Source organism: Trachemys scripta, chromosome 4 (assembly GCF_013100865.1).
Source record: "Trachemys scripta elegans isolate TJP31775 chromosome 4, CAS_Tse_1.0, whole genome shotgun sequence".
Taxonomy (NCBI): Eukaryota; Metazoa; Chordata; order Testudines; family Emydidae; genus Trachemys; species Trachemys scripta.
The window spans coordinates 56,290,838-56,318,777 of NC_048301.1; the positions used below are offsets into that span (position 1 = coordinate 56,290,838).

General features: G+C 41.1%; 1 protein-coding gene across 4 annotated transcripts in view; it reads right to left on the reverse strand.

The window, feature by feature from the left end:
• Window positions 1–27,940, reverse strand: part of FMN1 (formin 1) — a 369,260-nt gene that overhangs the window by 61,784 nt on the left and 279,536 nt on the right. For all 4 annotated transcript variants that reach the window (XM_034769715.1, XM_034769716.1, XM_034769719.1 and 1 more), the window contains one exon: window positions 20,231–20,323. In XM_034769715.1, coding sequence (XP_034625606.1) covers window positions 20,231–20,323 — 93 coding nt within the window. The remainder of the gene's footprint in view (window positions 1–20,230; window positions 20,324–27,940) is intronic.

Sequence of the window (27,940 nt, forward strand, 5' to 3'; positions counted from 1 at the left end):
GGGGAGCAATAGCTGAATGGGCAGGTGTTTACGTACAAAGCCCTTCCAGAATCAGATTGTCAAAGGATGGGTAAAAACCAAATGTTCATCCACCAGAGCAGGGATGGCCAACCTGTGGCTTTTCAGAAGTTAATATGCGGCTCCTTGTATGGGGACCGACTCCAGGGCTAGAGTTACAGGCACCAACTTTCCAGTGTGCTGGAAGGTGCTCACTGCTCAACCCCTGGCTCTGCCACAGGCCCTGCCCGCACTGCAGCCCTTCCTGTACCCTCCCCTGAGCTTGCCATGCCATCTCTCCTCCCCTCTCCCTCCAGATCCTCCTGCACACCACAAAACAGCTGATCTGGAGATGCGGGGAGGGAGGGGGAGGCGCTGATCGGTGGGGCTGCCGGTGGGTGGGAGGCGCTGGGAGCTGATGGTGGGCTGCTGATGTATTACTGTGGCTCTTTGGCAATGTACATTGATAAATTCTGGCTCCTTCTCAGGCTCAGGTTGGCCACTCCTGTACCAGAGGGTGGAAAGTGGTAATAGCCGTTGATCGTGCACCTTAATGGAGCTAAGAGTGAACCCCAAGGCTTTCAGGTGGAGGAAATGATCTAAGAGCATTGGGATGCCCACAACCTCAGGGACAAGACTTTTCTGTTGGGCTTAAGAAGTGAAATGCACCCATTTGGCTTGGTAGGATCGTCTCATGGAGTCCTTCCTGCTATTGTAGAGGACATCTCGTTCTGTCAACAAACACTCCCATGCTAGCGGAGGCATCCATTCAAAAACCAAGCTGTTAGGTCAGGCATCCACAGATTGGGGTGCTGGAGTCTGCCATTGTGTTGTGTGTGCAGTTCTGGAAACACAAGGAGCAGGAGAGGAGGATGTTTTGACATGTGGAGAAGAAGGGGAAACCAGAACTGGCAAGGTCAGAATGGAATGATTAAATGACCATTACCCTCTCCTGTCAGAGTTTGTAAAGGATGCATGGCAAGACTGGAAGTATAGGGAAGGCATAGTTGATTTGTTCCAACCAGTTGACAACCAGGGCGTTGCCTTGTGAATGGTCATCGAGTCCTCCCTTTGAACAGTACTGAATGAACTTGGTGTTGGTGTGAGATGAAAAGAGGTCCCTGATCGGAGTTCCCCAGCAACCAAAAATGTCCATGATTACCATGTTGTGCAACTCTCATTTGTGATTAGTTGCAAAATTCCTGCTGAGAGCATGGGCAATCATGTTCTACGTTCCTGGCAGGTAGGCTACAAACAAAAGGTTATGATGTGCAATGCACTCTTTCCAGAGGCATACCGCTACCACACACAGTGTTGGGGACCTTGTGTTCCTTGCGTATATATGTAGTAAACTGTAGTGGTGTTGGTCTGACATGACAAGGACATGATGAGAACAGACAGCTGGTAAAAATGTGCTGCATGCCTTGTGTATCACCCGAAGTCCCAGGATGTTGATGTGCATCCTGGCTTCCCAAGTGGTCCAAGTGCCTTGTGTCATGCAATCTCCCATGTGGATGCCCCAGACGTCAAGTGATGTGCCCGTTATGATCATCATGCTCAGGGAGGATGGAAGGATGAGCATTCTAGAGCAAACTTGGAGCAGGTTTGTCCGCCATTGAAGGGAAGAGATGACTTCTGGTGGAACGGTAAGAATGCTGTCCATGGGTTGGTGCATGGGGGAAATAGACTCTTTGCAGCCAGAGCTGTAGTGTGTGGAACTGCAGGCGAGCAAAGGCCCTGACATACGTGCACAGTGCCATGTGACTGAGGAAGGAAAGGCATGTTCTGGTTGGGACTGAGGGATTGGAAGTCATCAAGGTGATCAGGTCCAGTAAACTCTGGAACCTGCTTTTTGTCAGATAAGCACATGATGCTCCTATGAATTCCAGGGACTGTGTAAGGTGCAAAGTCAATTTTTTGATGTTGACAGTCACTCCTAGAGAGGAGAGGAGTAGAAGGAGCTGGGACGTTGACTCTTGAGCTTCCTTTCTGGATCGTGCCACCAGCAGCTTGTTGTCTAGGTAAGGGAAGACAAGGACTCTGTCATTGGAGATGAGCCACTACCACAGAGAAAACCTTTTTGAGGACCTGTGGGGCAGTGGTGAGTCCGAATGGGAGAACCCTGTATTGGAAGTGCTAAGGACCCATTCATTCTCAGGAATCATTTATGGGTCATGTGGATGTCTATATGGAAGTAGGCATCTTGCATATCGAGAGCCATGAATTACATGCCTTTTTCTAGTGAGGGAATGATGGCTGCAAGTGTGACCATCAGGAACTTCGGCTTGCAATCGGAATGGCTGAGATGTCAGAGATCCAAGATTGGTCTCCATGCCCCCTTCTTCTTGGATACCAGAAAATAGTTGGAATAGAACCATGTCTTGATAGGCTGCAGGGACTGACTCCACTGCTCCTCTCTGTAGGAGGGAGTCCACCTCTAGAGTAGGCATATTGTCATGAGAGTGATGGGGTGGCGGATGTGGAGGAGGTAGCATCACAAAATCGATGGTATAGCCATGTTGAATGACATCCAGGATCCACTTGTCTGTTGTTATTACTCTCCATGCTAGCAGAAAGAGTTTGAGATGGTTCCCGAAAAGTGTGGCTGGAAAGTGGTTGATGGCTCTCTAGATGCACTCAGAAATATTGCTTATGAGATGATTGAGTGTGTTGCATGAAGGACTGCACCACTGGAACAGGTGGATGGGATCTGTGGACCTTTGGGCGTTTCTGTGGAGGTTCCTAGGTGATAGAACTGGGGAGTCCTGTAGCGTTGCATTGGTGGTGGATGGTAAAATTTTCACTTTGGCCCTGGCATATATATGCCCAAGGAATGCAAGGTGGCTCTAGAGTTTTTCAGTGAGTGCAAGGAATCACCCGTCTTCTGATTGAAGAGGTGTGATTCATCAAAGGGAGGTTCTCAATTGTGTTCTGTACCTCCCTAGGGAAACCTGAGGAATGTAACCAGGATTCCCTCCTCATGATAATTCCAGTCCCCAATATGCATGAAGACGTGTCTGCTGAATCAACCACAGCCTGAAGTGTGGACTATGCAATCAACTTGCCTTCCTCTAAAATAGTTTGGAATCGGGCATAATCATGTTGATATAGCTTATCCACAAAATCCGTCATCTGTTCATAGTTTACAGAATCATATTTGGCCATCACTGACAGATAGTTTAAGATTGGAACTGGAGACCGGCTGAGAAGACTTTTCAACCCATAAGGTCTAACCTCTTGCCTTACTTATCAGCACAGGTGGAGCATGTAGGCTGTTGTTTAGCCCTCTCCATAGCAGTCTGAATCACCAGGGAATTGGGCGGAAGATGTGAGAACAGAAATTCAGACCCTTTGGTGGGGGGGGACATAGTATTTTTTTTTCTGCCCCTTTCAGGGTGGGAGCACACATGGCCAGGGTATGCCAAGTAGCGCATGCTGGTTGGAGAATGGCATTGTTGATCAGTAGGGCCAGCCTGGCTGGTACCGATACATGGAAAATGTCTAGTAGTTCGTGCTGACTGTCCAGCACCTCTTCCAATGGGACCTGAAGAACATTAGCTATCCTCCATAGCAGATCTTGCAATTGATGATTTGCAAGGGAGAGAGGATGGCATTGATGACACAGACGTGTCTGGGGATGATGAGGGAAACCTCTCCAGATATGTTGGGACTGGGATGATTGGCGCATTGTCTAGCCCTGGTTCTGAACGTCTACTTAACAAAGGATGGGGCAGTGAAACAGGGGAGTCCTCCTGTGCTGAATGAGAGAGTTCCGAAGGCGAATATTGGGGCCACGAGTTCCAATATGACTAGCCTGCTTGATCTTGCTGTTGCACCGGTAGTGTCAAAGGAGTCGAGTACCAGTGACTCCTGGGCTGAAGTATGGGAAGGTATTGCCATGGTGCTATCGGAACCCTCTGATAATCATGTCTTCAGAACTGAAGTGGCGACTACGCATAATATCCAGATCCTCAGATTCAGGGGAACTGGAGTCCTGTACAAATGGCAGTGCCAATGGAACTGCGTGTGTTGTAAGAACATGGCCAAAAGGTGGCAGATCCGAGATGGTGGATGGGACTCGCTTAGTAGGTGAGAATACCAGAACACACGTAGACCTCATTTGTTCCATGGCAAACAGTTCACGAGGCCCAGGAGTACTTCCGAGTCTCACCGGAGTTAATGGCACCCAATCTATGGATGGAACCAGGGCATAGCATTGGTACTGGCGGAGCTGGACTGAGGCTCCATGGTAGGAGGTGCACTCTTGGACTGCTCAGGCCAATGGGTTCCCTGGCCAGGTTCTGACTGTGAGCCCATGGTGACCTCCATTAGGTGCTTCTTAAGCTGGAAGTCTCTGCCTTCCTGTGTACGAGCAGGGAAAGAGAGGCAGATACTGCAGCTAGATGTAGTGTGGATTTCCCCCAAACAGTATAGAGAATGTTAGTGCTCATCACTGAGGGAAAACAGGTGAGGGCAGGAAGTGCAGACTGTGAATTCTGGCCTCTTTGGCATAATCCAGTACCCAGACCCAGGTGCTGGGGTGGGGGTGAGAGTTGGGGATTGTTTGGTGGGAAACCATGAAAACGGTGTCCCAAGTCCTTAATTCTATATGAACTTTCAGAAACATTAAAATTACTTAAAAATCAGCAAAAATCTTGACTATATACAGGCTTGGGTGTCGTGGGGAACAGGGCGGGAGGGTTGGAGATTGGTTGGTGGGAAACCACCAAAGCAGCATCCCCAGCCCTTAAACCTACAAAACTTCTAGAAACTAGAAACTATTACAAAACCACAAGAATCCTGACTATGTACAAAAACAGTTTTTTGAAAAAATTTGGAAAATGTGTCACTGAGTACGAGAGGACAGCAGAAGCTCCAACTTGGACCATGCAGCGGTGAGTGTGGTCAGCCTGCCCCACTCTTTATCGCCAACGGCAAAACCACGAGGTAGTGCAAGGGCACATGTGCAGACTGATGGACATTACTGTGCATACTCCTTAGTGGAATATAATAGGGACTATCACTCAAAGAAGAAGCCACCATAATTATCATCTTGTAACCAACATAAAGAGGCAACTGATTAGAATGAAAGAATAATACAGAAGCATAGTACCCAGTGACCATGAATTACTTATGTTCAAAATAGAAAGAAATGGGTTCACTGGAAGCAGCAGTACCAGGGTGTCACAAGGTGACTGGCCCTGGATGTAAGGCAGGGGCAGGGCACCTGTGCCAGACTGGTTCAACCCCCTAGCTAAATGATTAATCAGGCCTCGGAAGGAGACAGAATTTGCTCCCAATAAGGGAGCTTGATTGGAATGAGTAATTTCAGGTACAGGAAAGAAAGGGAATAAAAGAGGCGGAGAGAGCTTAGTATGGGAAGAGACAGGACGGAACAGGAAGTATGTTTCTGTGGAGGGATCTAGAATTGGGAAATTAGGCCCTTGTGGGAGATGTCCTGAGAGAGGGTTCAGGGAGAGACAGCTAGAGGAAGCTGACTGAGGGTACGTCTATACTGCAAAAAAAGGTCCCCCGTCAGTGAATCTCAGAACCTGTGCATACAGACTCATGCCTGCGCTACAACGCTAAAAATAGCTGTGCAGATATTCCTGTATGGGCTGCAGCTTGGGCTCTGAAACCTGGGGATGAGTATAGGTTTCAAAGCCAAGTCAGGAATGTCTACACAGCTATTTTTAGTGCCATAGTGCGAGCCCAAGTCTGTAGACCAGGGCTCTGACCTTTGCTCCTGTTTTTTTTTTTTTTTAAAGTGCAGACTTATCCTGAGAACCAGTAAGACAGCCAGGGAGCTGGGAAGAAGTTGTTAGAACTAACTTCTAGAAGGAGCTGTTGTAAACCCTGAGTTGATGGGGCAAACTTCTGGCCAGGAATTTCATGACTTAAAGAAACACTATGTTAAATAAATGAGACCATAGGGGATGACTCTATGGGCTGCAGCACCCACATACAAATATTAGTGGGTGCTTAGCACCCATCGGCAGCCAGTTTCTCCCTCTCGCTCACAGCACCTCCCACCTGTTGGTGGCCCCACCGATCAATCAGGTCTTAAGTTCCCTTTCCCTCACACCCTCCCCTCCATGGGGCACCAGGTCAGAGAAAGTGAGAGCACTCTGACCTGGGCTTCACTTTCCCTCCCTGTTGCAGCACTAGAGCAGGCAGAGCGAGGAGTGTATGGATCAAAGCTTCTGCTCTGCACAATCCCTGCAGCCCATTCAAGGGAGTACTGTATTGGTCAAATGCCCAGCCACCCACTACAGGGCTGTCTGAAACTTTTAAGAAAAAAATGACTGAACAGTAGAGCTGTGTGCATAACTGATTTTTCAGTTGCCTGGCAAGTCCAAAAAATCAAAAACAATTTTCATTTTGCATCGACCCAAAATGAAAAATGTTCAGGTTGAACAAAATGTTTCATTTGACCTAACGGTGAAACAAAATGTTTTAATTTTGAGCTTTTAAAAAAATTTAAAAGAATAATTTTCAGGAAATATTGAAACAGAAGTAATTTTGAATAAAAAAAAATAAAAAGGTTTTGTTTTGAAAATGTCAAGAGAGACCATTTTGATTATTTCAGAATTGTTAATTTTTGTAAGTTTTTTTCTTCAGATCAAAAACAAGTTCACAAAATGTTTTGGTCAATTCAACTACATTTTTCAGCAAAAAAAGGTTTGGATGAAAAATTTCAATCAACTCTACTAAATAGTCAAGAACTAACCTCTTGCCATTTTTCACAGGATTACTAAGCTTGTCTGAAAATGTGCTATTGGCTGACAGCAACTATCTTGGTCAACAGCTCTAGCTAGCTATCATACTGCTCCATTATCATAGCATCTGAGCACCTCACAATCTTTAATACATTTATTCTCACATAACTGATTATCTCACAACCTCCCCCTCCCCAAAATCTTTTTCAGAGTCACTGGTTCCCAGAATTGAGTTCCCCATACTGCAAGTATGGCCTACATTCTTTGTTCCTAAATATACACATTTACATTTAGTTGTATTAAAACGCATATTGTTTGCTTGAGCCCAGTATACCACGAGATCCAGATCCCTCTGAATTACTGACCTGTCCTCTTCATTATTTATCACTCCCTCAATCTTCGTGTCATCTCCGAACATTAACAGTAGTGATTTTATGTTGTCTTCCAGGCCATTGATAAAAATGTTAAACAGCGTAGCACCAAGAACCAAGCCCTGCATGGCCTCACTAGAAAAACAACAATTCAATGATGATTCCCCATTTACAATTACATTTTGAGATCAATTAGTTAGCGAGGTCTTAATGTGTGCCATGTTAATTTTATATCGTTCTAGTTTTTTTTAATCAAAAAGTTGTGTAATACCAAGTCAATGCCTTACAGAAGTCTAAGTATAGTACATCAACACTATTACCTTTATCAAACAAACTTGTAGTCTCATCAACAAAAGATATCAAATTAGTTTGACGGAATCTATTTTCCATAAACCCATGTTGACTGGTATTAATTATTTCCCCTTCCTTTAATTCTTTATTAACTGAATTCCATATCAGCTGCTCTATTATCTTGCCCAGGATTAATATCAGGCTGACAGGCCTATAATTACTTGGATCATCCATTTACTCTTTTTTAATATTGGCAAAACATTAACATTTTTCTAGTCTTCTGGAACTTGCACAGCATTTCAAGACTTATTGAAAATCAACATCAGTGGTCCAGCATGATCCTCAGCCAACTCTTATAAAACTCTAGGATGCACGTTATCTGGGCCTCCTGATTTAAAAATGTGTAACTTTAGTAGCTGCTGTTTAACATCCTCTTGAGATATTAATGGAATGGTAAGAATGTTACCATCATCATCATCTGAATACATCATCTGTTTTTTTCCCCAAATAGAAAACAGAAATATTTAACACTTCTGCCTTTTCTGCATCTTTATTGATAATTTTACCATTTCCATTTAGTAATGGATCAGTAAGATTGTTAGGATTCTTTTTGTTCCCAAAACTTCTTATTGTCCTTAAATCTGCTGGCCACAGATTTCTGCTATTTTTCCCTTTTTTCCTCATCAATTTTCTACCTTCCTAGTTTCTGATTGATATTAATTATTATCAACTTCCCCTTTCTTTCATTTGTTTATATGTTGTTTTTTATGGATACCTTCACTTTCCCTCTAAACAAGATAGGAGTTTTAATCAACACAGCCTTCTTCCTCAATTGTGGCTTTTTGGGCATCGAGTAAAAAGTGTTATTCTGATGAAATTCTTCCTCTCAGATGATTTGGCTCACAATTGTTTTCAGCTTTGTGAAATTGACACTCTTAAAGCACCAAACATATATATAATTGATCTGGATTTGATTCTGTTTGCACATTTATAAATGTGATAAAGTCATTGATCACATGAACCTAAATGACAATTATTTTTTAGAGCTGTGAGCAGTTCCTCTTCACCTGTCAATTGGATTGGTCTGCACTGCTTAATAAATCCAAATGTCCCTCCCTACCATGTTCCAGCCTCCTTTGGTACATGGTTTGTCACGGACCTTTTCCCAAACAGCTCTCCTCTCCACTAACAATGATTTGCAAAATCTATTGTGCCCTTACATGAGACTGCCCACTCTCTGACCTTGTAAATCCAATTATTTCCTTTAACAGTAAAGTATTAATCCTCTTGTTGCTTTCTCTGCTGAGAAATGTAAAATGGGTTATGTTTGTCCTATGACAACTGCTGAAAATCCAAATCTTCTGACTTACTGTGGAGGCTACCTCATGTCCTGAAGAGCTGGAGGAAGATGTCTAATTTATCAGAATCACTTATGTACAGCCAAGCTTTTGCCAATCGACTGTCTCCCTGCTGGGGTTGTAGTAGCAGCATATTGGGGAAGTAATAAATAAATTCTATGAAAGCCGGTCCCCTTCTCTCCAATGTCAGTTGCATCTTTTTTGCACGATTTTTGGGAGGATAGTCAAAGATACCAAGAATTATTCTGAAAAACAAATGCCAATGGCTCCTGGCTAGCTACCTCCCTTTCTAATGCTATTTCTTAGCTGCAAGGTGCTATACTAGCAAACTATTTTCTCACTTCCCAAATACTGGGACTAAGAAAGCAAGCCTCAGTTCAGCTGCTATCCCTTGCACTCCAGCTGTTTCATAAACTCCTCTCCCAGTAAGGTACTTTTTCTCTTCTGAGGAAGAAGGACAAAATAAGTGTTACCCTTTTTGTGCATCCATTATGTATCGTAGCCCTTCTGTACTTAACTTTTTGAATAGGGGTGCCAGATCTCTAATGTACTGATATTTAGGAATTCCTTGTATTAGTCCTAAATCAGCTATTCAGTTTATTATTCCAGTATGGAAGTCTTCCCGCCAAACAGCAGGTTTTTCTGAGTAATTCATAGACTTTTATGAATTGAAGAAACATTAAAAAAAACACCTAAACACATCTTTAAGTCTACAATTACAAAGTTCCTCTAATTCTATCAAAGGAGTGTAAAAGATGAGATAAGTAAGGGAAATTATACAGCAACTCCACTGGAAAAATAGTAAGTGTATGGTTGTTCATATTACTGCTTTCACATTATACAGTTAAACTGATTAACGGTTGTTCCCACTTTTAGTTGGTGCATTTGAAGAAAATCCTTTTTAAATATCCATGCTGACCTGAAATGTGCTAATGTACTATTAACACCATTTTGCTCATCAGGATTTCACAATTTTTCCCCCCCCCACAACATACAGGATAGGCAAATGTTATTATTTACATTTTACAGACTGGAAAAGTTAAGCCCAGAGAAATTAACTAACTTTTCCAGAGTCATATGGCAAGGACTAAACCGGGACTAGAACCCAGTGGTTCTGGTGTTCAGTTCCCTGGTCTAAGCAATAGACTATACTACATCCTATTGCACAAAACAGTTCAGACTCCAGCAGCAGTAGTTTATCCCTTCTAGCATTTCAACATGTCAGTCTCCAGAACAGTCTCTGTTTTTACATACAAAGCAGCAAGATTATCACTAATTAGAATTAATTGTAATTAGGAAAATGCAAACAGTTCTGATAAAACAAACCAATCTGGGGGTTTTCTTGAAGTATTTACAGCCTAACCATAATTAGGAAGTTCTGAAAATTCTGTATATGAAAAAGAAAAACCTGATTTCAGAGAAGCAGCGGAACTACCAGACACTTATCTAAACTGAAACTCTGAATCTTTTGAAATTTGCCCAATACCAGCTCCAATACCATCACGCAGGATTTTTTAATTTTGTTTTCATGTACCTTAAATGTATAATTCTGTAGGACTTCCATTGTAACCCCACACAGAGTACTATCCCTTTACTGTAAAACTTCAAGCTATAAGTAAGTGACTTCATAAGAAACTGGGTTAAAGATATTATGAGTCTGCAGGTTTCAATATATTACAATTTCTTGATTCAATGAAGATGTAAAAAATAACTTGATGGAGGGGCAACAAAGATACCCAAAGGAAAGAAATAAAAATATAACAGCATGATTCTTGTTTTACTGTTCTGAAAATGTCTTGATTTTTGGGTGGTGGTAGTATTTTGGGTTGTAGTATTCATCTATTTCTTGTTTTACTATATTCATTTCCTCTTCCCTGTTTTCATCAATTTTTACTCTTGTATGAAGCTCCCCTTTCTCTTCACTCTTTTTTTGGTCTCCTGTATTAATCTGTTTCTCTTCAGTTCCAACTTCTATTAGCAGCAAGTTTCCACTGCTATCTCATTGCTCACCAATTAAAAAAAAAAAAAGTATCAGTTTTCAACTGCACAATGATCAAATGCATGGATGTTTTAAATCCTTCAGAAGCAATGTCTATACTGATTTTGTGTATTTAAAGGACTCGAGCAATAGAGGTTTATTCATTTCATTCATATATGTTCAGGGGTGGTAAATTTACATTTGTAGTACACAGGGTGGCTAATCTATTTTTGATGTCTATGTTTAGGGAGAATTGTGCTGGATCAAGATGAGCTGGGAAGCATTTGAATATTACAAAAGCACAAAAACTATATCCAAGCAACATTAAGGGCCTGAAACTTGAAATCACAAAAAGCAACAAAGTTTGGAATCAAGATTAAATCTCCAGTGTTCAGCACAAGTTGTGCTGAAGTATTGAAACCTAGATTTCCTGTAATACATGGACCGATCCCAGACGTGACTCCCATCTCTCATATCTTTATTGCCTGGCCATAAACTCATACATAAATGGTGTAAACATCCTTGGTAAAAATTTCAAGGTTGCACACTAAAATTAACACCATCCTGGCTAGAACTGTGTTAAATGTTTCCAGTGTAACTTGCCGCCATACAAAACTCACCTCTTTAAGATTTTGTTACAAACGGGTGCAGACCAGGTTTAGCCCTTCAGAACTACCTGTGCCAATTAATAGTAAGACCAGGGGTGCCAAGTGTCACTCATGTCTCATCAATATCACACATTTAGTAGCTCTGCCATGCATGTCCTACTGCATATAAGCAGGGAAGCATCCAGCAGTAGTGAGAGGAGAAGAGGGGAGGGGAAATAAGTAGAGTAAGCAATGACAGCAGCAGACGGTGGTGAGATACAGTATTAGCTCAAAGCTCCTCCAGCAAGATTCAGTCCTCTAGCCAGTACTGTTTTTTCATCAAGTCACATTTGAAGAAGGGAGTCCCATTTCTTCCATACATGGAGAAGCCATGTTTCTGAAGGATTTAAAACATCCCATGGAGAATGGGATGACTCAGGGGGATCAGTAATGGGACATGAAGTCTTTGATTTCTTGGTCACTGGTTCAAATTAGACCCAGATTGATAATACCTATAAATTGTTACTGTTGGACAGCTGTTCACAGGCCTGTGTGAAATGAATGGTTTAAATCTCAACATCCTTAAAAATGGAAAAGCATCCAGATCACTTGTCGAGCCTCAGCAAAGAGAGCTGGACTAAATGAGCATGTTGGTTTTCAGTTTCTGGTGGCAGCAACTTCGAATGAAACCTCTAAAATGAGGAAACAGAAAAAGCAATTTGGTTAGAACCTTTCATGGGAACAAACATGGTGTATGAAGAGGTGAAATGCATTTGTTGATTTAACCTAATCCCAGACACTTGCTCAGTCTATTGAATCATCATACGACTAGGCAATCTCCACCAATGCATGCAATGATGGGAGTGCTAGTGTACATCAGCTGCTGTTATTTTTACTACTGTCACAAATTTAGATCAGGCCTGAATGACAGTGATAAAAATGCTTGTTGCCAGTCCCAGTGTGGGTACCAACAGTGGGGCTACACTGCTGGTAACAATGATGGGAAATTTTAAAGGAAAAGAAACCTACACAGTCTTAGAGATGTCCAGAAAGAAATAATGTGATGAAACCATTAAAATAATTAATCTGCAGTATATCACCAGGATCATTCAAGACTTCAAGATGGCTAGCTCAGCTAACCTTGAAAATAAAAAGCTACAGTAAAAGAGGACATGGAGGTAGTAAACTTTTTAAAAACTGTTAGTTAATCCCAAGGATAATAAAACAATGAGTTTTTCTTCAGTTCCACTTATTGCTAGATGGGAATTTTGTTACCACTGGATGAAAGATGAAGTCTAGTCTTGGATTAAAAACTGTTTAAGAGACAGTAAGTAAACCGTAGGAAAAAATGACCAGTAACTACTAGGGAAAGAGAATAATATTAGGGTGACATAGCGTTCAGAATTAGAGTTTGTGCTTTTTGTTATTTATGTATATGATACAGTAATCCATATAATATTTAGTTTAAAACTGAAGCAAAATAGTCAAGTAAATATATCAGCAGAACTGGAGCCAGGAGACCAGGGTACCATCTTTGACTGTGCCACCAACTTATTATGTTACCTTCGGCAAGTCACTTATCCTCTGTGCCTGTGGTGTGTCCCAACCAAAAAGCAAGAAAGACAAGATACGAGAAATGTGGTTTAATTAGGCCACATCTTTATTAACTCAACCGGGAAATACCCAGCATACAATGCATGTTATTATCTTTTCCTTAATTGTTCCCACCTACCTGGGAGAGCTGCTGTCAGCCCTGCTCCTTCCCTGGTTCCTGCCCATTGCTGCAACTGTGCCACCCTCCCCTCGTATATAGGTTAAAGGGGGCTGTATCCCACTGTACCAGACATTAGGAGCAGCAACCCTAATGCCCCAGCTTCCTTAGAGGATACTTTACTCCTAAGTCCACTTCCAACTTTGGTTTATCAAGGAACCGTATGCCCTACGGAACGAGTACCTGAACAGGACACTTGCCACCTACTAAGTTGCAACCACTTGATTGTACCTCCTTACCTACCCAATTGAGCCCCTGACCCATTTTGGGAATCTGATGAAACATACCCTCCCCAGCCAATCTGGCAATGAGGGAAAAATTCCTTCCTAGCCCTGAAAGAAGAAAGCGAAACTAGTGTAATGCCCACAGCAGATCATAAAAACCCAGTCCTACTCTGTCCCATGGGAGGTTGTGTGCTGCTGGTTTGTGGTGACAGAGCATTCTCTATAGAGAGAATGAGGTATAAATACTCTCCCTCTCCCTCCCTCTAACAAACACATAGCAACATGTGCATAAATTATCAAAAAATTCCAAAACAAAACCCACTCTATTGCACCCACTTCTCCCCCTGGGGCAAGAAGAAGAGAAGAAATATGATAGATGTTTAGCTGGATTGCTTAACACATCACTGAAGGTGCTTAGCTATGATAGTGATGAGCATGGTATCAGAACATACTCCTGGGGAAATTCTGCGCCACTGCGCAATGCAGAATTTTGCAGAAATTAATGTTTTGTGTGCAGAATTTCCTTTCCCCCACAGAAATGGGCTGCAGTGCTGCTGGCTGCCACTAGGGGCTGCTGGACCCAGCGGAGCCCAGGGTGGCACATAGAAGACACTGCCAGGGGAAGGGGGAGAGAGTAGAGAGTTCCTGGAAGCTGCAGTTCCCCACATGCCTTGAGGGAAGGAGATGGCAGCATGCAGGAAACTCCACACACGCCAGGGACCCAGCAACAGCAAACCCAGCTGTTTCTCCCTCTGGATCCCTGGCTCTAAGGGAGAGGGGGCGTGTAGGCTGGGGGGGGACACGGCTGGGCTCGGAGGGGGTGGGGGCATGGGTATCTGAGCTAGGGAGGGCCCTGTGGCTGGGCTCTGTGGGGTAGTGGGTTCAGGTGTATTGGCGGGGGGGGGGGGGCACCGTGACTGGGCTCTGGGGCGGGGGAGGGATTGTGGGTGTCTGGCCCCTCAGTTGGGCTCTGGGAGGGGGCAGAGAAACAGAAACTGGGTTGTCATAGGGGTTTCTTTAACTCTCTACTCCTGGGGGAAATTTTGTGTGTGCCTGTATTGTTACAGACATACTTGCTGACAGGTATTTTGAAATAAATTACCAAAGTAATTGAATCTCATGAGATTACATAGTGTTATTTTGATAAATTAAATTAAATTTGCAGAATGTTGCAGAATTTTAAAAATATTGTATGCAGACTTTTTAATTTTTTGGCGCAGAATTCTTCCCACAAATAAGAGCCCACCCAGAATAGTCTAGACTAGACTAGAGATAATGGTTACACAGTTTGTAAAACTACTTGATACCATATGAGGGGTACAAGTTCAAGAACTTTGTTATTATTATAGTTATCAACTGCCTCATATAAGAGGTAAGTGGAAAGGTGTCAAACAAGAGCACTCTAGAAAGACACCATGATAGCAGCTCAAACTCAGTAAAGACAAGTGGAAGAAACAGTGGTACGTTCTAACAGGTTCTGAGTTAAGAACTACCCTAACTAGGAAAAGTTCTAGCCATCAAAGTGGACAGCTCAACAAGAATGTTTACTCAATGCACAAGTGTAAGAAGGGGAAAGAGAATGATATGGAAAATATTGTGATGCTGTTTTGTAAATTGATGGCATATCCTTACTCATCACCTTAAATACTATGTACAATTACAGACTGAACATCTAAAAAAAAACTGAAACAAGAACAGTACAATGATAAGCAGGAATGGGGGCTTCCATAAGAGGTGAATGACATTAGAATGACTATAACTATTCAGGCAAAAAAGAAGACATCGAGAGACAAATATACATAAATAGAATATAGTGGATACCAGCCAAGTGCTCTTATTTACTCTTTCCTACAGTATTAAAAAACAAAAAAACACAACCACACCACAGACCAAGAAGGCATGCAACAAAATTAAAAGCCAATAGGTTCTAGTCATAAAAGGAAATATTGTTTACTTAGCATATAATTAATTCACAGAACTCACTGTCACAGGACACTATTGAAGCAAATATCTTTTTTTAAAGTTAAGACATCTATAGGAATAAGAATATGCTCTTCACTTACATTGGCTGGGATAAAATTAACAAAATACAAATTCCACGTACATGGATCAACTGAGGTCAGGAATAAAATTTTCCACATAATATAATATTGCACAATTAAATGCAATTGATATCTTTCCTGTAAAACATCTGGCCTTGGCAACCATTGAGGACAGGGTAAAGGACAACATGGACCTCTGAGCAGCTTCAATATGGCAGGTCCTATGGCACTAAGAATCAAGTAATCTACAAAAAACACCAACACAATGATCTTTAAAAAGAAGTGTTTGATTTTTAAATTCTGATGGGGAAACGCTAGCAATTAAGGTTTATTTACTTATGTATATCTGGGTTGTCTAATGAAGCTGGTTAGTCCCAACAGTAGTGAGGCATAGGCTTAAAGGAAGGCAAGATAAAACAGCATATGGGAGAATGCTAGTGTTAATGTGCACACATACAGCTCACTATCTCACCTCCAGCACTTACTGCTAAAGCTATAAATACGAATTGCCAGTTAAATGAGATGAAAAGACAACCTACAACAGCCATACCTGTGGATTCCTTCTTTTACAGGGTCCCTGCTAACTTTATGAGAAACTTAAATACATGTATTACATTTTCTGGAAACATATCATTGAGAACTTGTTAGAATCTGTGACAAGAAACTTGTAGCCTAAGTAACAGCCACACAAATTCATGATTTAAAAACTCAAGCAAATTAGGTTAAGTACAATAACCTTGAGAAGGAGAAGTGTTATATTGAGAAATGTCGGATGTATTTAACAGTAGTTTAATAAGAGCTGTTGTTCAAAAACAGTATTTACTTAGGCAATTATATAATTTTAGTACTGTAGCTTCATAAAGTAAACTTATTTAAAGATCCCCTGATGTTAGGAGGACCGTTATAAAAGAAAGAAGATGAAGCCAAATTCAGAAATCACTTTCTTTTAAGTGTGGCAAGAAGTTATAGCTTATAGAAGAAAAATTAAATGGCTATGACTGTTTCAGTGATCACAGTTTTTGTAAATATGAGTCCTTTCAGGAATCAATTGAGTCATAGTTCTTGTGACTTCTCAGACATTAAATGCTAAATTGCTTCAGACTTGGCGAGTGATATTGCTCATTTGGGAATACTAACTTCCTTGTATAGTCACCATAATGGTTACAACTGGTTCTGATAACCTTTAGGAGTGTCTCATATAACTGCTGTGACAATACCAGACTCTGAGTTTCTAACTGAGATGCACGATACCCAAATATGCAGAAAAAAGTAGAGTACAACTTCAGCAGAATAATCATGGAAACTCCCCTCGAATGAAGTTTCTTATAACTAATGTGATTTTTTTATGCTGCAGAACTATTACAATCACAATTACTGGCATTCTAGAATCACCACTCCAAAAATATTTTGTGTTTTAATCAATTACATTGAATAGGAATAATTCACCTTTTGAAATACGCACTTTCATGAGGATTACCTATTACTGTCCACTGAGCAAACATTTTTCTTATATTTCTATAACATGGCACTGTGTAGGAAATTAATCACATGTAATATTGTCATGAGGATTTGGTGTAGTGGCTGCCTCTGTTTCCCCCCACCTCTCTTTGGTAGATTACCTTGATCTTTGACTAAGTGCTCTCCTGAGCTGGACCCACACCTGCCCTTAAAGGGACAGCACATCCTGTTACACATTATCCCATCCCCCCTTTTCTATCTCCAGGGCAGGCTCTCCATAAATTGTTAGAGCCTTACCTACATCGCCCAGCCAGGATGACATTTCCTTTTTAACCTCAACAAGGAAGACTAACAAGAAATGTGTGCTGCTTGTATTCTTCTCATTGAAGAATGAAGTGGTATGGCCATAGTTTTCAACTCAGCCTGTACAACCAATGTAATGCACATATTCTTTAGAGTACATTAGCAAATGAAGGTTTATGAGGAGTGCCACTTTTGAAATGTCCAATCCTCCTGTGGCCATGGTGGGGCAGCCAAAATTGGCCTTTACCTGGGTGGAACTGGCAAAGGGCTGACTCATTGTCTGAGAGCACTCTTCATGGATATGGATACAATTATATCATTCACCATAGAGAAAATCCTATAAAGAGTCAGCCCCTTTTGAGATTCTTACAAACATCAAGGTCCATGAATCTTTGCCTGCAACACCCAGAAGATCAAGTGCTTGTTTTCCTCTTCCACCCCCACTATTTTCTCGATTGTGTTCTGAGATGTACAGCCAACTTTGCCTCTCTCCTCTGGTGATGACAACTCCTCCTCTGTAATGCACTTCAAGCGTCTTGGCATTACTCTGCCAGAAGGATCTCCACCTCAGTGGGAAGCTCGTCCAGCTTCTCCTCCAGCAGCAGGTGCTGCTCTCCATCTCTGCCATTAGCCAGATTAAATCCTTTTTCCTCAAGGCCTATGTCACAACCTTTTCTTTTAAGCAGCCATCTCATCCAGCTCCTTCATACACTCTTTTACCTGGGACTGCAGACGGTGGAGTTCTTTGATGGCTTCACCTTATCTTTTATTAGCAGAATGGATCTGGTCTTCCAGACTTGGTTCTCCAGACCGTTCGGCCATCTCCAAATTTTGCCTACCAGCTTCAAGCATGGAAAGCTCTTCCTGCATCTGTTCCAGCTGCTCCAAACCACACTTCAATTTCTCCAGCTCCACTCTTTGCTCTCTGTCTTCCTCCAAAGCTCTGGTCAAGAACAGTCTTTGTCTCTCCTCTCAGGCCTCCACATCAATGCGGCTGCTCTTCTCCACCTAGCTATCTGAAAGATTCTTCTCTGTGAACAGTTGTTCTATCTCCTTTTGTTTCTTTACCACATTGGCGATGCTTTGCATCTAGGGATCCAAGTCCCCTTTCAAAGAACTTAGCTCTTGCTGCCAGAGCTGTCCCTTGGGAATGGCGAATCAGGGCAACTGCTTTGGGCTCCGTGCTCTGGAGGCCCCTGCACTTCATTGTGCATGTGTCATGCTGGGCTGGGCTGGGGGGGGTTGGGGTTAGGGGTTCAGGGGGCCAGGCTGGCCTGGGTGGGGTGGGGTTAGAGGTTCAGGGGGCCAAGTCGGCCTGGGGGATTAGCAGGGGGCCTGGCGCCAGCAGTAGGGGTTGGGCCTGCACTCACCGGCAGGAAGCGTACGTTGTATTTGTTTTTCTTGCTCGGCATCACGGGGCTCAGTCTCAGTCTCTGGCAGCAGCGACCCCAGCCTGCCCCACTCCACTGGTTCCCGGCATTGTGCGCCGCCACACCGGCCGCCAGCGCCCTAGCGCTGCCAGAACACACCAGTGCCTGGCTGACTGCATTCATTGCACTTCCGCCCCAGACCTCTCCCCTTTTCTGGGACTCCCCCGCACAGGGGGCCCCTTCGCCCTTAGCACAGGTGCCACCCTGTGACTCTCCATTGTCCTTCACCCCCCAGCACTGGTGTCCCCTCCCCACACCAGATTTCACCTGTATAAAATGTTAAGGGGGGCCCATACAGGTTGATTTGTCCCAGGCCCCCCACCTCTCTTGGGACAACCCTGCTTACTGCACGTGGGTCTTTTCTTTCCCAACCCTTGCAGCTTCACTGGGCTCAGCAAGGTTCTACCAAAGAATGCAGGACTTATCTAAAATGTCAGATTTCGGTGCCAGAAACTCGGGCCTGGTCTACACTAGGAACTTACACTGGTATTGCCACATCTCAGTGGTGTGAAAAATCCACTGCTCTGAAAGGCATAGCTATACTGACCTAATATGCAGTGTAGACAGCATTAGATCAACTGAAGAATTCTTCCATCCATCTAACTACTACTTCGTGGGGAGGTGGATTACCTACACTGACGAGAAAACCCCTCATGTCGGCATAGGTAGTGTCTACACAGAAGCGCTACAGCGGAGCTGTAAGAACTTGCAGAGCTGGAACCTGGGACCAAGGGGATTCTGTGCTGCTGATGCCATTACATCTCCATGGGATGCTTAAGCTGAGCTCCCACATGAGGACCTAGTGAGGAAGTGCCACCCAGGAGGGCCTGAGTGGCAGCCCCTGGAAGCCCTATGATAGAAAGCTGTCTGAGCAACAATGCAGACTGCCTGCCTGTCTCTGCTCCAGACCCTGCTTGCGATAGATCCTCGACTCTGGCTTCCAACTCTGGTTTGTCCTAGGCTTTGGTCTTCAATCGCTGTCTGTAACCTGGAGCCTGACCCTGAGTTCCTGGTAACCTGACCCTGCCTGCCTCCTGATGCCTGACTCTCGGTTTGCCCTCTTGGACCTTTAGCTCCTGGTACCTGACTTGGCCTGACTCCTGCTCCAAGCACTAGTCTGACTGCCCTTGTTCCAGTTGTGACAGGCACAGCTACATGCTCCTGTAGTATTTTAAGTGTAGACATAAACTCCCAGACTTACAGTGTATCAGCTGCACAACTATTTAGGGTCTACCAAGATCCTTCCGCTACTGACTCCATGCCACAGGGTCATTTCCCTGAGGACCTTCAGCTGTCTTACCTACATGGAATTAGTTTTTAATCTCAAATCTTTGACTTAATATGAATACAAGATTAGGACATTGTTCATGTCACTTTTCCACAGACTGGAAGATTTAGATTCAATTTATTAAGTAACACTCTATCCTAAAGCCCAGTTTTATTGCACCTAGTGATTTAATGATGCAAAAAACCTCAAAGAAATGGAGAGCTAGTGAGACTATGGCAACATTACCGGTCACTGGCAAGTGATGCCTGAGGTTTAAATATCTGTGGAATTATTAGTACTTACGATCCATAACTGATATTATTTAGCTTCCAGTTTTGCAGCATTGGTTATTTAAGACAGCATACTAATGTATGTATATCAAACTCTCCAAACACTAAAATATGAACAAAAAGGTTTAAGAAAAATGTGCTTGCCTTTCTGAAAAAACTCTTCCAATTTATCCTTGAAGGGCTGGAGATGCTGTTCTGAAGATTCTTTGCAAACGACTCTCATCTGCTTTTCACAGGCTACAAATAAAAGCGCAAAGTTAGATACTTTAAAACTGAATATTTAACTGACAACTCTTAAATAACCCTATTATTTCGATAATTATATGCCTACTCATTTACTATTCAAACTTTATCAAGCACTGTATATTTCACAATGCATCTGCCTTGCTGAATCTAATAACTGCATTAAAGTTAAAAGTAGCCTCAGCCACAATTGCTGAAGTACTAGACAATCTTTTTTTAAATATAGGTTATATGCAGTAGAATTCAGCTTTTGTAATGACTGCTTGTAATGGGAGTGGGTTGGAAACTAAATTGAAGCCAGTATAGATCATGAAGTACTGGTATAATTTATTAATGTTTGGAAGGAACACCACTCCATCACAAATGGACCACCACAAACTGCCCCAACTGATGTCTGAGTTGTGTTAAGGAATAGTCCCATGAAGTATGCAATACAGCAGTCTAACACGAAGGTAACAAAGATATGGATCACTGTGGTGAGGTCCACTTCCAGAAGAAGAGAATGCAACCTTCAGGTCAAATCTAAGTGGTAAAAGCATCTCTTGGCTACCGTTGCTTCCTCGGCATCCCAATATAGCTGCAGATCCAACAGGACTATCCAGGTTGCCAAATTAGTAACAAAAGGCAGGCAAACTCCACCAATCAAGGGAAGATTTTCTTAGTTTATTTTCGCAAAACCATGAGCATGATTTTAGTCTTATCTGGACTGAATGTCAACTGCCTTGCCCTCATCAAAATACCAACCCCAGCAAGATGTTGGATGAATTCGTAAACTGCTCTCACTGCATCTGATATAAAGAACTAAAACTGGTTGTCATCAACGTATTTCAGGCATCAAATCCCATGCCAGCTCACTGCCTCCATGAGGACCTTGTTATGACTAGAAAAAAAGGTTGAGTTTAGATTAGATTTTGCTAATACAAGCTAGCCAACCTTCATTGAAATTCAACCATGTTTCTTAGTGTAGGTTCATGGTCACCCATTTAATTTGAATTTAGCAGGTCAAGTTATAGCCTTGGTAGAAGTAAAGTGAACTTCTGCCTAATTATGATGCATCCATTGCCTAATTTACCAACTAATTTAGGGCCTGCTGCCATGTCGTTTCCTATAGAAGCCAAGTTAACTGCCACAAAATTTAGGTATTGCCCTAGGAAATCCTACTATATTTCTCAGAATTCTGAGATTCTAGATAATACTAAAGGTGAAATGAGACTGTCAGAAACCAATACTTGAAAATTTTGCAATTACCCATTGAACCAGTGCAAGCAGGAAATTGTTTTCTTTTTCTCACCTCTAAAAAATATAGTTTCCATGTGTTTAATTGGAATGGAAATTTATTTCACAACTAAACCAGAGGGTTACAATTTGATTTCATGAAACATATACACATTTAAATGGCAAGCCAGTCAGCTTCACTCCAGTTAATAATTCAGTTTATTCCAGTAAATTTAGTATCCCCCCCAAAAAATGTGCAGGAGGGAGGGAAGAGTGTATAATTAACAATAAAGTTATCCTGTTAATAGATGTCACACTTTTGAGGTTTGCAGCGCAGGGAAAGAAGTCAGCAGAAGGTTGAGAATATATGTATGCATTTTATTATACAACCAGTAGTACAGCATATAATACATTTGGACCACCAAGGCTGCCTTAACAAAGAAACCACTGAAACCATTTGTTTGAGTTTTTTTGAACCGCCCCCCCCCCCCAATATAGTCTATGTTAAAAAGAAAAATCCAATATGGCCAGAAAACTCTTTTCTTGACTTTTGTTGCTGCAGAAATATATTGAAAAGATATCTGCTTCCTTTTAAAAGTGTTGTATGATAATTAAACATTCTTCCATAGCTCAGCTATATAAAATTAGAATATGAAGTTATCAAATATTCATCTATAGCTGGGGAGGTCCTTCCTACTAAATAAACCACAGTCCTTATTTTTATGAACTATATTATACATTTATCTTTAACCTCAAATCTTGCATCTTGTGGCATGCAGAAACAATCCTGCACATATAAACAGTCCCACTGAAGTCAATGGGAATTTGCTTGTGCACATCTACTTGTTAAGACTGGGGTTTTAATTTGTTCATAACATATCTTGTTAAATAAAGACTCTTCTTATCTGCCTATCTATATACATGCCTTCAGAACAAGAAAAAACAAAAACAAAAAACAAAATCAGAATACAGACACAGCATGAACATTTTCTTCACAACATAAGCTTCTCGCCATTAAAAACTTGAACTATAGTTTTTACAATAATCATACATATATGATTGTAGAAATATATTGAATGAAACATTCACACACAATTTTTTCAACTCATATAAGCAGAATGAGGGTCCCAAAGTAATTCAGATAAATTGTAATATTTTATTTGTAGAATAGAGAGAAAAACTGGAAGAAAAAAAACCTCTATAAACAAAATGATTCTAAAAACTTTTTTGAAGTTCTCTTATTAAAGGTTGGCAGAAATTAGAAGCCACAATTTTGTGACTACTTTTCCTGTGTGTTTAAAAAAAAAGTCTAAAGAGAAAATGCCACATAAAATAAGTCTTAGAAATCATTCCAGGCAAATATGAAATGACAAAAATGTGACAGGGGAAGTACATATTTCAAGTTCTTGAGCTGAGATGTGGCTTGATTTTTAAGGCTTTGACAAAGAGCATTTGTATTAAAGGAAATTATTTTGAGGCAAACAAGAAAAAAATTATTATTACAAGTATTTCTTATGAGGTGGCATCAGGGCCCATTTTACATAGGCTAGAATGGAATCAAACACCACCTCTCCCAAAAAGGTAACATACATTATTATTTATAATTTTTGAATGCCCAAAAATATGCAAAGTGCCTCACTAATAAGAGATTCCCCGCAAAAATGGACCCCCCCAGAAGGTTTTACATTTTATGTTGTCATTACTTAGGTATTGTCATATGTGATTTTTAAATGACCAAGATTGGGATATACTACTTTTTAATTTTTTTCAATGTACATTATTTTGTAATAGGGATTTTTATAGGGAGGACTAAAAAATGTAAATAAATCAGGTGACGGGGTGAGGGAGGATGTGGCTAAGTGAAAGCAGTAGTGTATGGGGAATGGATAGAGTAGGTAGATGAATGGGAAGAATGGAGAAAATGCACTTGCAAGTTGAGGGAAAGATTGGATGGAGAGATTAAGGAAGAGAAGAGGAGGATTAGGGCGGAGCAGACCAGACAGGTGGGGTTAGACAAAGTCATTGTTAATGAAGACTAGAATGCTGAGAGGACCAGTTTTCTGCTGAAGTCAAAGTGTGCATATACTCAATCACCCTATACCAACCAGATTGAGAGGAGCATAAAGAACAAACAACAATTAGACCAAATGCCAGTGATTCCAAGGCCTGGAGTTAGAGGAAAGCCTGAAAAATATTCTCTCTAAAAGTGACCAATATTGTGCTCACATATAACTAGGCTTGAAAGGATTAGATTTTTATCGGTAAAGATCAGTAAATATGGATTTCACTGTAAATACACAGAATATTTCCATTGGTAATAACTGAAATTTAGGTAAAATTTGTTTAGGCAAAAACAAAAATGCTGCTTGAGATATTATTAGAGCTTGATTTAAGGATATTTACTTTGTATATTTTGACATGTGATATTGACAATTTGTGTTTTAGCAGTTATAAGGCTTTAACTTTTTGAATTTCAAAGTCATAGCTTGTTTGACTTCCTTCGATTGTCTTACCCCCCATAATTTCCTGCAACTGTGATTACTTAAACTGAAAAAGATGAGAAAAAGTGCTTAAAAATAAACATCAATATTATCAGTCAAAATTATTTAAAAAAAAATATTAAAAACTGAATTCTGCCAAGCCTATATATAATGGAATAAGAGCCCAGCAGCAAGTCTTGCCATTTCTAATACACTGTCTGTCCTTTGAACAGGGCCAGCTCCAGCTTTTTCGCCGCCCCAAGTGGCAAAGAAAAGAAAAAAAGGTAAAACCGCGATCGGTGGCACTTTGGCGGCAGCTCTACCGCGCCGCTTCATTCTTCGGTGGCAATTCGGCGGCGGGTCCTTTGCTCCAAGAGGGACTGAGGGACCTGCCGCCGAATTGCCACCAAAGACGCAGACGTGCCGCCCCTTCCCATTGGCCGCCCCAAGCACCTGCTTCCTTTGCTGCTGCCTGGAGCCAGCCCTGCCTTTGAGTTCTCATGAGCTTCACCCTTAAGACAGAAAACTGAAACTCTCCTTCAGACAGCAGCTATCAGGCCAAGTCATAGAGGGAGAGGTTGTCTGTCAGATAACTGTAGACTAAACTACTTAAGACTTCACGGATAAATATTTAGATGCACATGGATTTGCATGTAGAAGTTAACTGGCAGCCAATATGGATTATGGAGCACAGACATTTACATTTAGTGAAGCTTCTGAGATGAGCACCAAGAGTAGCCCCAAAAAAGGGCCTGTTGCAGAATTCTAGTTTTGAGTTAGCAAAGGCCTGGGCACTCATGATGAAGTCAGCATCTGTCAACAAGCGGTGCAATCCTAAATTCCTTTGGTCAGCAAAAGATGAAGGAAGGTGTTTATCAGCTGCTATACTGAATCCATATGCTATTTTATTTTAATTTTAAATTTAAGCAAAAGTAATGGGAGCTTTTAATGACATGCCAGTTTGCTTTAAAGTATGAGAAATATTTGTAAGGTGAGCCCACTGATTGTGCATGTATTTGGGACAATGTTGCCTACATCCTCATTAAGCCCCTGCATTCAATTATATAACCGATTCAGAATTTAGGTTACATGATACTTAGCATTCTGTAGCTTCAGTCTATGAAGAAAAAAAATTACTTGTTCTAGCCAAAAATAGGTGCATCTGAGCTTGGATTCCAGTTAATTATATTGAAAGAGGGATAAGGGTTTTTGTTCACTTCTTCAAGCTGGATATAAGACATGTTCTAAAGACTGGATCCTTCTGACTCTCAAGGCAGATGTGAAATGCTTGCCTCATTAATTGCCGGGGAGATAAAGCCTCATGTTTCATATTTTAAGCTCAATCTCTATCAGGGGTTAGGAGCCTTAATGAGACCAATTACTCCATATTTGCCAACCGTGAGGCATCTTGCACCTTTTTCTGAAGCACATGGTGCTGGGCATAGGATACAAAACTAGATGGACCATGGGTCTGACCTAGTATGACAATTCCTATGTTCCTACATCTTTCTTTTGTAAGTTTAAATTGTTGAACAAACACCTTTCTCTCTCCTTTCTACATTTCCCTCCTTAATGCTTCTTTTTCTTCCTTTGTTCTCTTCACTTGATTCATGGATTTTAATGTAGTGCATTTTTTAGTCTCTTCCCATATAATACTCAAATCCTGACAGTTATCTTCCCTTACCCTGAATATAATGTTTCATATAAATTAACAGTTAACTTACCGGATTCCATATCCGACACTAGAGAAGTCACAACCTCTGTGCCTCACTTTGTGCTCTATATTTGCTATGATTTTTATTCATAGAGAACACAAAGAAAAATAGTAACTTAAAAACCTTAATTTTTAAGAGTGGACTTTGATCTATGGCAGGCAGTTTTCATTCAATGTCCTTTTAGAAACACCATTTGTCGTTGCAAAAGTACTTGCATGTTTATTTAATGTATATTTTATTTCAAAGGCTGTTAACACTTTTTAAAAAAATCTCTGCCCAGTTAAGTCAAACACATTAAAGAAATTACAAATGAAATGTGATGTTTTATCATTTATCTTAATTCTCTACACTACAAAAAAAGAAAAAAGAAAAAAAAGAAAAGAAAAGAAAAAAGAACTACAGTGCTCGCAATGCAAATCCATTAGTGATTTTGAAATAATGCCTCTCATACAGAGGGTGTTTCAATAGAAAGCATATCCTCTCAAAAGCAAAAATTATTTCAACAAGATTTAACCATAAATGACCATAATGAGATAAGCAGATCAGATTGAATATGAGGGAGACATGTACAAATCTTAAAAGGCAACAGAGCAACCTTTAAGATTCCAAGGAGGCTAATGGAAGAGTTACCAAAACATACCAAATGTACATTTCCTCCCTCACTAGCCAATTCCGAAGTGATGATCCAAGCAAATACACAAGTGTGTTAAGATAAACAACCTGTTTAGCATTACTCAGTGCAAACAGATGTAAGCTGTCAACTGTGCTAATAAACTTTTGGGACGTTTTCTTGATACACGTTGTGTATTAGTCACATTAACTGTAATAGGCTACTTTGAAAATTGTTTATTTCTAAATGAACTATTGCAAAAAAGAAAGTATGTGTGTAATGTAAGAACAAATGTTATTTGAAAACCCTAAAATTACAAACTGTTGGATGTACATTGTGCTTCACACTCCAAATCTTGGCCATGGAAATGGAAACCATTAGCAAAACATTAGAACAAAGCTGGAAACTGCTGATTATTAGTTTGCCACTGTCTTCAGTTTTAATGCAGTATTTGGCTCAGAAAGTTCTTAAAAAATCCCCAATATAAGCTAAAATATTTATAAAGCTGAATGCCTCTCACTTAATGCCTATTGGGCAATAGTCTTTTAAACCTCCACAGACACTATAAATCTGTCAGAAGAATCATTGTCTATAAACAAACTTTCACGTAAAGAGCACTGCAATGTCAATCGGGCAGGAGTTGGTATTTTTTAAGCATCATTTTTAAAGTAAATGCAAAACCAGAAATAGTTCTGTGTTGATAATACTGAATAGTTGAACATTTACTTACCAGGACCCACCAGTAGCACTTATGGGAATCATCCTGACAGTGAACCCAAGTATTTAACGCCATGGATTCCTGTAAACCTGTCACTGATACTATCCCTCTTGAGTTATGTCACAGTGAAAGCTGCTAACAGCCACCACTGTTTGTATATCCCAATGTCTGCTCAGAGCCTGGTAGGTTATATTATCGTGGGATTGTTAAAGACGTGCTGCTTTCTTTTTTGCATTATAAGGCAGGCTTATTTTTGGCCGGAGAATTACCGTTCTCTTTGGCCATCTTCCCTGGACTGACTTTCAGAATCACCCTTTCTTTTATATCAAGGAGCCTTTAAGTTATTTCCTAAAAGTCAAATTTAGCAGAACAAAACTAAAAGGACCCACTTCTGTACCATAAGGTCCATGTCTCTGCGAGGACCAGAATGGTTATTGACAGACTTTAGCTGCATTTTCCTTTAATCTATCAGAATATTAATAATGATGTTGAATTATTTTGATTTTGTATAAATGTTTTATAACTTCCTCAAGGTGAAGTTTGTTACCCTGGTCTTGCATGTAAATAACTTGCCAAATAACTTCAATATTAAGTCGGGGGTGGGAGGTCTGAATGAAGATGCATGTAGTTGCAGCTTTGGGTTACACTATTTATTTCCCACTATTTAGTTCTACAATATGTATCTATATATATTTATAATGCACCATTCTCTACTAGTATCTAGGTACCAAGTGGAGGAACTGCTTTGTTGCAGTCCTGGTAGATCTTTGCTCTCTGCTCCACTGGTAGGATTGTAAATAGTCTTTTTTCTAAGGAGGAGGTATAAGTGAGATGCAGGGATTTTGTGAAGATAAGGAAGTGTTTACCAGCCAG